Genomic DNA, 11,215 nt, shown 5'->3' with positions numbered 1-11,215 from the left:
TTTATTTGTGCTACCACACACTTTGCATGTTAATTTGATTAATTAATAAATTTGGCTAATTAATAAATTAATTAATTACTAGGGGTCAATACGTTTTTAGCCTATCAAATTTCGTTGAAAGTACAAAATCGTGAAAATTCAAGAGAAAATTGTGTACATTAGATGTACAGATCGTTCAAATTTGTAAAAAACAAAATTTATTTGTTGAATGTATAAAATCTTGAAAGTACAAAATAAAATTGTGTAAATTAGATGTATAGATAGTCTGAATTTGTTGAAAAGTTTGGATTCGTTAAATGTATAAAATCGTGAAAATTAAATGGAAATCTATGTACTAATGTATTGATCATCCGAATTTGTTGAAAAATTCGAAATCGTTGAATGAACAAAATTGTGTAAACTCAATGGAAATCAAAGAACATACCAAATCATTGAGCAACAAATGCAGTTCTACGAACATCAGTGTAGTAATGGTGGACATTAACAACAACGTCTAATGTTCACTGGTAGAAATTTTTGGAAATCATCATTATTTGAATATGAGAAGCTTGAAATATCTCTTTCATCATCTAACGCAGTAACTTCATTAATATACTTGATGGCTCGCTTTTGCGCCTTCTCCTTTAGATGCTTCTTAGCTTTTTGGATTGCATGAAAACGGTCTAATCGCCTTTGCATTTGATTGTTCTCTTATTCAAGACGAGCAAGTATGCTGGCAGGTTCATTTCTAGGTAACTTGGCTAAGCGTGCCTTAGGAACTCGTAACTCATGCCATCAACAATACACCTCCAACTCACACCTTTTCTCGTATAGGGTTGACTATGGTGGTTTTGCTACGATGAACTCTATTGCGGTGGTATCTGTACTTATTTTTGTAGGTTTTCCAACCATAGTGTGCTCGACTATTCCAAGACTCTCATACGTGTATATTGGCATATTAAGGAAATCTCTCTTCTTTCCAACCCATTTCCCTCCATAATGGTCTGTGTATGTCTGTAGTTGTTGATCTGCTGGAACTTGTGATAATCCATTTGTTGAAGTAGATCCAAACTTGTTTCGCATTGTACGATTTGATGTTGAGGTGTTATGACTCATAGCTTAGTCAATCTACGAAGTTAGTGGGGTAGAAATAAGATCATTATTGTGGTGCATTTTATAACCTCATTTCATGTTCCAAGCATTATAATTTTAGTTATTAGGGCTTGTCATGTCAAAGCGCATGGTAGCAAAAACAAATCACCAATTAAACTAAGTGCAACGGAAATTAAATTGACACGGTGATTTGTTTACGAATGGGGAAAACTAACATGGCAAAAACTTCACTGGGTGATTTTAAGGTCACCACTCCTGAGAAAATAGTGAACAATTTTTATGAGAAAACAATGAACATTTTTAATTAATGCAGTAAACAGATTTTATGAATGCAATAAGTAGATTCGAATATATAGTAAACATGATATGCAGAGAGCAAATTTTATTAATGTAGAAATAGATTTTATCAATGCAGAGAAATAGATTTGATTATTGTGAAATTCAAAATGCTGAAAAAACATTTAGATTTGGCGTTTAAATTTAGAAAACACGATTTCACTAGGTATTTTATGATAAAAAAGTGAACAATTTTTTAAATAGTGAACAGAGAATAATTTACATAGAAAAGAGAGTGAACAATTTTTTAAATAATGTTGAACATAAAATAATTTTATGCAAAATCGTAGAAATAGTTTATGCAGAAAACAGTGAACAATTTTTATGAGAAAAAAATGAACAGTTTTAATTAATGCAGAAAACAGATTTTATGAATGTAGTAAGCAGATTCGAATATACAGTAAACATGATGTGTAGAGAGCAAATTTTATTAATGTAGAAATAGATTTTATCAATGCAGAAAAATAGATTCGATTATTGTGAAATTCAAACATGAAAAAACATTCAGATTTGGCATTTAAATTTGGAAAACACGATTTCACTAGGTGTTTTATGAGAAAACACTAAACAATTTTTTAAATAGTGAACAGAGAATAATTTACGCAAAAATGAGAGTGAACAATTTTTTAAATAATGCTGAACAGAAAATAATTTTATGTAGAATGCTAGAAATAGTTTATGCAGAAAACAGTAAATAATTTTTATGAGAAAAAAATGAACAATTTTAATTAATGTAGAAATTAATTCATATTTTACTAAACTTGAGTTTACTAAACTTGAGTTCCTTACAAGGTACTCGAGCTTGGCGAGCTTGAGTACTGTAGAAATAAACATAAACATAAACATAATTTTATTTATAATTGGTACTTGAGCTTGGTATACTCGAGTACTGTGTTGCATGAAACTTGAGTTTACCAAGCTCGAGTACTGCATTATTTTTTTTTAATCGCACAAATTCCAGCTCAGTAGTGCCATGATGGCGGAACTGATAAGGAACTTGAGTTTCATAAACTCGAGTACCATTTGAAACTCGAGTTTCATTGGAACTCAAGTTTCTGAAACTCGAGTTCTAGAAAAACGGTATTTTTATATTTAGTTTTGAAACAGTATTTTTTTGTTACAAATTTCTGAAAATTATGGTATTTGGCCATTTTGGCCCGTGTCACTTATGTAACACTGTTTCACATCACAGCAACCCAATTCCCAAATCAAAACCCCCACGAACTTGGCATAAGAACCCATCGTGAACCCAATTCCGCGGCGGTGGCGACAACGAGTTTTTCTTTGCTTTCTTTCTCTTGTGCTTTTTTCTTAACACTGTTGGATTTGGATTTGCTGGGGTTTTTTTTTGTTACTGAGATTATTGGTGGGTTTTTGTCACCGTCTAGCCACTGCCATCGAGCCGAAGCAGAACTCTCACCGTTGTCGGCAACCTGGAACGAACAAGATGGAAAGGTTTTGTGGGTGACGAAACAAACAGGTTTGGGTTTCAGCAAGTTTATTTGGAATAGGCTTTTAATTTTTGTTCGTTGCACTTTGTTTGTGGGTTTTTATTGTGGATTTTGGATTTTGGGAGTGCCCACTTAAGTCGCCAATAGGCGATAGCCATGGTGAATCGTCCCACACACCTCACATGCCACTAGGACTCCACACGCACCAGTTTGCACTGATAGCCTCGATCATGTGTTCCCATGCGGTGACATCTCCTCTACTTATGCCACGAGTCATTTGTATCTTGTCAATGGCAGTCTGCTCCACTAAGATGGACGAAATTTTGTGTGGTTTGGATTGCACGTTTCCAGTGTGCAATTCAGCATTTGTGTTTTTGGCTGGATCCCACTGCACTGTTTAAAATAGATTGTTCTAATAAAACTGTCTCTAGAATAAAGAAAAATGAGGATTAAAAAGTTGTACTTCTAAAAAAATGTGATTTCAAATTAGGGATTCAGGATGCCAAGCATGCACTAAAGCTCTAGGCTAACCATTGCTTTGTTTGTACAGAACCATTTGACATTACAATGGCAAAATCATCCAGAGAATAGGACTTGGTTGTATAAGACCTTGAACAAGGCTAATCGATATAATTGACTTGGAAAAGGAAAAAATAAATTAATGAGAAGTATTAAAATCATGAAGGATAGGGTGCAGTCATTGGTTCTCAATTTCATCTAAGACTAATGTTCAATACATGGAAGAACGTAACCTGAATTTTCCTCTTCCTTCAATCAAAGCACAAAGAAAGTGAAGACAATACATATCTAAACGACTAAACCAAAACCACACGAGTGCTTCACATTTGACTTAGTTATATTGTATTCGTGGCTTAACAGTATAGTATTACAAGGGCTTAAAGAAATGAAAAATATCCAAATTGTTACAATACTACTATACTAGTGATCTTCCTTTGAAGTTTCTTGGAACTTGGCGACTGCATTTCTCAAAGGGGTTTCCGCGTTGCTCAGCATTTTTGTTTCTTTCCAATTTTTGCAGAATCTATCCAGTTGAAAATGCAAAAGCAGCTATCATTTGCAAAAACAGTGCCAAAAAAAATTTCCCATCTGACCATATTGCTCTTTGCAGAGTCACTCTTGAAGCTTTAAGTGAATGGATCAAAGGCTTTAAGAGGCGATTGCTAAAAATGAAAGATCCACTTTTATCAATTTAGTTTGCAAGAATGAAGAAATTCTCCAACAAAGAACAGCTAATACATTACACACGCCACTGCACCAGGCCTCAAGATTTGGAAATATCGATTTGGTCACAGAAATTGTCAAGTTGTGCCCTGACATGGTTGTAGCTGATAATAGCAAGCTGGAGACTCCGTTGCATGAAGCTTGTTGTCAAGGGAATTTCAAGATCTTAGTGCTGCTATTGGATGCCAATCCTTGGGCAGCTTGTAAGCTTAACTCTGACAACCAGAGTGCATTTTATATGGCTTGCAGTCATGGGCATCTCAATGTGGTCAGGCTCCTTTTGAGTAAGGCCTGGGTGCAGGGGTTGGAAGATGATGGTTTTGTTAAAAACTGCCTTCATGTAGCTGTGACAAGAGGACACACATGTAAGTAGTAAAGTTCTATTTACTAACTTTTCCCTGCTGAGCACTTTGCCAATCAATTAGGCATGAGAATTTCTCTCTTTATCCATTCTTAATGTAAGTACAGCAGTTGGTAATTTCAGAATGAATGAAATATTCAGATGAATTACGATGTAAATTTCAATGCTCAGCTAAATTCTGCATATGTATTGATAAATTAGAGCTGTTGATGCAGGTATTGTTAGGAAGATTTTAGAGGTGTGCCCAAACTTTGCTCAACAGAATGACAGGAATGGTTGTTCACCATTGCACTGCTCTTGTTATAGAGGGCACGTGGAGATAACAAGAATGCTCCTAAAAGCTGGGGTAGAACATGCTCCGGAATTCAATAATGATGGTTACACACCTTTGCACTTGGCAGCGATGAATGGCAACACTGCAATTCTAAAAGAATTCATGTCAATGGCTCCAACATCTTTTCGGTGTCGCACAAAGAATGGAGAGACTGCTTTTCATCTGATTGTGAGATTCAACCACGATGAAGCTTTCATATACTTGGTGCATGTTTTCAGTGATACCAATATCTTCCATTGCCCAGATCAAAATGGTAACACCATCTTCCATATTGCAGTCTCTGGAGGTCACCATCAGGTGAGAAATGAAAATGAAACCTGTTATAATTGATAGCTGTGATATTACAACAGCCTGTGGTGAAGTCATGTCTACATGACATATCTAAGTACTAAAGTTTTGCAGAAGAATCTACGATCAGGTGAGAAATGAAGAAGATATCTGTTGTATAATTCATAGTTGAGAAATTAGAACAGCCTATGCTGCAGTCATGTCCAGGTGAAATATATGAAGTAATAAAATTGTGCAGATACACATTTATAATTTTGGCTGAATTGCATCAAATAGACAGTGAATAGTACCTTGTCATGTCTATGGTTTCTGTGTGTGTTTTTGTGCATGTTAAGGTATGTGAATTATCCTACTTTAAAAATCATACCCAAGTTCCGTTGTGTCCCAAGCCCAAGTCCTCAAGGACTGCTGAAGTCAGTAACATTTCCTTCAAATGGAAAGATTTGCAATTGTGTGTTACAAAGATTAAACTTGATTGTCGATGCTTCTACTGGTGTTATTGTGTGCATGTGTATTTTTCCTAATTAGACTTCTGAAATTCCAATTTGTTACAGATTGTGGATTACTTGATCAACAAAACAGCGGTGGATATTAGTTTCCAAAACCATAGAGGACTAACAGCCCTTGACATCCTCAACCAGACCGATGGGAATGTGGATATTAAAGGGATCAAATGTCCTGAAATTCAGGACAGTAACACATCCGAACCATAATCATTGTCAAAGAAGACTAATAGGCCCCTGACCAGTTTTTGGCCACCAAAACGTTTCAGTGAAAACAACAGGAAGAACTAGTAGAACTTTATAGAATTCGCCATAACAAGCAAGACGAGACATACAGAGAGGCAGTTCAGAATGCCAAGAACACGATTACACTGGTGGCTATTTTGATTGCCAAGGTTACATTCACAGCTGGAATAAGCCCCCCAGTTGGTGTCTATCAGGATGGACCACTGAGAGGAAAGTCCGTGGTGTACAATACAACAGCTTTCAAGGTATATTCGTATTAAGAAATAATCACATTGTTCACTTCTCTATGTATTGTTGTTGTTCTTGTTAGCATCATTCCTTTCCAAAGAAAACCTCAGATGATGATACTGAAGGTTGCTCACAAGGTAATGTGGATAGCATTGTCGTTCATGGCAACAACTTACATTGCAGCAACATGGGTCATCATTTCAGATGGTGAAGGAACAAAATGGATATTTGTGGTGTTGCTGTCAATTAGTGGAGGCACTATAGGCACAGCTTTTCTTGGGTTAATTGTGATGATGGTTAAGCATTGGAATCGAAAGCAGAAATGGCAAAAAGAGAGAGAAAAACGAGGACAGACTTGCAGACAACAGAATGCAAACCTTACATTCTTTTAATTCCGATCTTGAGAGCTCCAACCTTCAAGGATATCACTCATTCTAAGTCTCAAAGTTTTGTGTGTGTGTGTGTGCGCCCGTATATATACTTTTTTAATTTTAATAGACAATGTCATAATGTTAATAAGAACATTAATATAACTAATTGTAGCCATGAGACTTCCTGGAGCTATACATGAAGAACTAAATAGAAGTTATATGTCATAAACTCGAATTTATAATTACAGACCACCAGAAACAGTCTGTTCTAATTTGAAAACAATGTATCTACCGGAAAATGCTAAAGCTAATATCAATTTTAACAAAATGCATGATAGTGATTGGTGCCATGTCAACTACATGTTAAAATGAATTTCTTAAATTAAAATTTTTCTTTGTGTTTAAAGTTAACACACATTGTAAGGTTAACATCATAATTGAATGTACAAAATCACAAACTCTAATTCAGTGTTTGGTACGATATCTAAACTGTTTTAAATTGAAGGAAGATGCTAAAGTTCATGTCAGACAATGATATTCATTGGTGCCACATCAACTACATATTAGATAAAGAGTAATGATTATCACACACTCGCTATTGAACACTACCTACACAATTCCACAATTTGAACTTAAATCGACTCGTGCTTTCAAAACATGATTTCAAAGGAAGTGGTAGGCTTTCGACTCAATCCCAATAGCATGCAAATCAGCTTCCAAGGTCAAGTAGTCTCTACAAAGTGTGCAATAGTAAGTGTGTTACAAGATCTTCCCTTGGATAAATTTCTTAATTAATTTTTTGTGTTGTGTTTAAAAGTTAACTCATCACTTTTTAAACTTCAATATCACGCATAGAATGCATCAGATCACAAAACTCTTGGTCTTGGGTGGTTAGTTAAAAATCTAAAGTATTTAAGTTTGAATTGAGAAACCAAACCATATTGATTACAAAAGTCAATAGTGAAAAGTGATTTAGACCCCCTTTAGTTTATTATAAGCGGAATTAATTGCTTTTTCTTGAGTTGCTTCTTGGATAAATGATCTTGAACTCATTTGAATGGTTACAGACTCATTTGACGCTTATATTATCATGGAATTTGCCAACTCTAAAACATAACAAATATCATGGGAGAGAGAAATAGTGCTGCAGGTCAACAAAAAAAAAAAAAACAGCCAAGTCAACACTCTGTCACTCCCTTCCATTTGCTCCAACTCTTTGGTTTTCTTCTTCGTTGTCTTTGTTACCAAACTCCCAGTTATAACATTAGAAAATTGGAGAAGCAAAAATTATATATTATCAGGAGTAGTTGCTATAAATTGAAATTCTCTCAAAAAGTATTAGAAATCTCTTCAGAATTTCATAATAAAATTTTTCCTATGAAAAAAGAGCGATGAAGATGTCTCTCGCCTTCAATGATCACCAATTTGAGATGGAGTTTGACTGTTATGAAGACTGCCAAGAGAGCTGCTTCGGCTTAGGCCCAAGCTAGAGATGAGAAATTTTCCTTTGCTATGGTGAGTGGTGACCAAAAGGATGTGGCCATTAGAATCGTGGCAAACCACTAATAGGAAAGAAGCATGTATCTAGTGTGATTGCTGCAACGAAGTTGAATTTAACCTAACTTCTAGGACTGAAAGACAGAAGGAGGTTCCTAAGGAGTGGTTGATTGCTGCTAACCTTTTTTCTAAATATTTTTTTTCTCAAATTAGTCACTTTCTCATTTAAACTTCTTGTATAAATTCTAAATTTGGAATATGTTCTCCTAGGCTCAGAAAACATTGGTTGACTAGGTCTTGCTTCCATTCCTTGGTATCTTCATCAATAAGCTCACTGACCCACTGTAATTGCCCCAACACCCACTTTGGCGTAATAACCTTATATGTTCGTGGGCATGGAATCCATTTCTCTCCAGACCTTAATATGTGTACCATCTCCCACTTGCCATCTCATTCCCCGTTTCACTAGTGCTTGTGCTGCCATAATGCTTCTCCATGCATATGAGGGCTGGCACCCCATTTCCGCGTCCACAAAATCATAGCTTGGGAAGTATTTTGCCTTGTAAATCCGCTAAAATAGAGAGGAGGGATTTTTTTGGAGTCTCCACCCCTATTTTGCTAGGAGAGCAAGGTTGAAAAACCGCAAATCCTGGAATCCCATCCCACCTTTCTCCTTTGGAAGACACATCTTCTCCCAACTCAGTCACGCCAATTTCCTTTCATCCTTTACTTGTCCTCACCAAAATTGCCTAACCATTCCTGTCAACTCATCACATAGCTTATTAGGGAGCTTAAAACAACTCATCGTGTAGGACGGCACTGCTTATGCTAACGCCTTAATCAGAAACCTCCTTCCCAGCATTAGACAACAATTTTTCCTTCCACCCAGTAAATTTATTTGCCACCCTTTGCTTCAGCTGTGCAAATGTGTTCCTTTTTTTATTTCCCCACTAATGAAGGCAGCCCCAGATATGACTCGTGTGGTCTAATGACCTATGCACTAAACATTGTTTTTATTGCCTCCCTTGTGTCATGGTTTGTGTTATGACTAAAGAAGAGAAAGGTCTTGCTTTTGTTAAGTTGTTGGCCAGAGGACTCCTCATACACTTTGATCACTTGCTGTATTTCCTCGCCCTCCCTGACAGTGGCTTTATCGAATATCAAACTATCATTGACGAAGAAGAGATGGGAGATGGTGGGTCCCCTAACCGAGGCAGCCACTCCTTTGAGGGCTCTGTTTTGGACAGCCTTGTGCAACAAAGCAGACAGCCCTTCAGCACAAATGAGGAATAGATATGGTGATAAAGGGTCCCCTTGCCTCAAACCTCGTGTTGGAACAATGTGGCCGCATGGTTGGCCATTTATACGCACCGTATATGACATCGACGAGACATAACTCATCACTAAACTTATCCACCAGTCATGAAATCCCAGTTTCTCCATAGTTTGTCATAAGCAGCCCCACTCCACCCGGTCATATGCCTTGCTCATATCTAGCTTAAGGGTTATTTCACCCATTCTGCCTTTCTTCTTCTTGTTAATGTGATTCATTAACTCATGAGCCACCAAGACATTATCTGTGATGAGCCTCTTTGCCACATAAGCACTCTGGTTTTCGCATATAATATCCTGCAATACCAATTTAAGGCGGTTGGCCACTGCCTTGGATGCAAGCTTGTATACCACGTTGCATAGACTGACTGGCCTGTAATCCGTCACTCTTTCCGGGTTCTTCGTTTTAGAAATCAGTACAATGTGCGTTTCATGGAACTTAGGAGGGGCTACACCATTGTTAAGAAAGTCTAACACAATTTTTATAACAATAGAATTCACAGTAGACCAAAATTGCTAGTAAAATATGGGAGGCATACCTTCCGGTCCAAGCGCTTTCAATGGGTGCATTTGCTTTAGAGATTTTTCCACATCATAGGCTTGAAATTCTTGCAGGAGTAGGTTGTTCATTCTATCTGTCACCTTGCCCTGGACTGCTTCAAGAAGCTCAGCACTGACTTCAGCATGGGATGAAGTAAACAGCTTTGTAAAATACTCCACAAAAGTTCTACCCATGATTTCCTCCTCCTCCTGACAAACATTATTTGAGTCCTTGATCCTTGTGATAAAATTTCCTTGATGTCTGTTCGAAGCCTTGGTGTGGAAAAAGGCTGTGTTGCGGTCTCTGGACTTTAGCCAGCAACTCCTCGATCTTTGCTGCCACATATCATCTTCCACCAAGAGCATTCTATTCAACTCCAGCCTTGTTTCCTGGAACTCATCCAGTATGTCATTGTTACTTTTCCTCCCCTCCAGCTATTGAAGCCTTTTATGTAGCCCAACTATTTTCCTACCCACATGCCCAAAAGTGATACTATTCCACTCCATTAAAGACTGCTTACACTCCTCCAAATATTGAGAGAAAAGATGTTCGCCTCCCATGTACATTGCTCTATCCCAAGCATTAGCCACAATCTCCTTACACCCCTCATCCCTCAACCACATGGCTTTATACCGGAATAGCTTCTTCCTTCGGGTTCTTCGTAGTCTGTCACTAGGAGCCTTTAGCACTAGCATGCAATGATCTTAGGTGGACACTGCTACATGGTGTATCCTTACCTTGGGAAAAATATTAGCCCAATTTATGGAAACCAAAGCTCTGTCTAGTCTCTCCCTAACCCAACCGCGATTACCTAGTCTCCTACACCAAGTGAAGTCCGACCCTGTGTAACCAATATCTCTCAGGTTGCTTCGGTTGACAGCAGCACAGAAGTTCTTCATTTGCCACTTCGGGCGGGTATTACCACCATCTTTCTCTCTCTCATGCATTATCTCATTAAAGTCACCCATGCAGACCCATGGAAGGGAGCTTCTTGAGCTTAATTCTTCTAGTAATCTCCAAGACTCCATCTGTTTATTAGTTTCTGGGTGCCCGTAGAACCCCGTAAATCTCCATTGATTCTTACTCTGTTCTTCAGTAACAATCACATCAATATGTCAGGATGAGTAGGTTTGGACGTCCACTTTCATAAAGCTTCTCCATAGGAGTGCTAAACCCCCCCCCCCCCACAACGCCGAACACTAGGAACCACAAGACCCTGTTGTCGATCTAGTTTGCGCTTCATGAGTGCCATCTCAACCATTACAAACTTGGTTTTCATAAGGAAAACAAAGGTAGGATCTTCCTCCAAAACGAGCTTCTGGAGAGCTCTCACTATACAGGGGTTCCCAAGCCCCCAACAGTTCCAACTTATTGCACTCATTGCTCCCGGCAT

The 11,215-nt window shown here is 37.6% G+C and overlaps 1 protein-coding gene and 1 pseudogene across 1 annotated transcript; one reads left to right on the top strand and one right to left on the bottom strand.

Moving 5' to 3' along the window:
• Positions 1-2,597: 2,597 nt before the first annotated feature.
• On the top strand, positions 2,598-6,630 carry LOC142633853 (uncharacterized; annotated as a pseudogene).
• Positions 6,631-9,398: 2,768 nt separating this feature from the next.
• Positions 9,399-11,215, bottom strand: LOC142634832 (uncharacterized). Its single transcript, XM_075809086.1, has 4 exons — positions 11,021-11,215; positions 10,560-10,907; positions 9,821-10,211; positions 9,399-9,730 (listed from the first exon to the last, which is right to left on the bottom strand). Exons 1-4 carry the CDS (start codon positions 11,213-11,215, stop codon positions 9,399-9,401), a joined length of 1,266 nt encoding a protein of 421 aa, XP_075665201.1.

Source organism: Castanea sativa, chromosome 5 (genome assembly GCF_040712315.1).
Source record: "Castanea sativa cultivar Marrone di Chiusa Pesio chromosome 5, ASM4071231v1".
Lineage (NCBI taxonomy): Eukaryota > Viridiplantae > Streptophyta > Magnoliopsida > Fagales > Fagaceae > Castanea > Castanea sativa.
The sequence above is the reverse complement of the archived record's forward strand: the minus strand, read 5'-3'. Positions and strand labels throughout refer to the sequence as shown.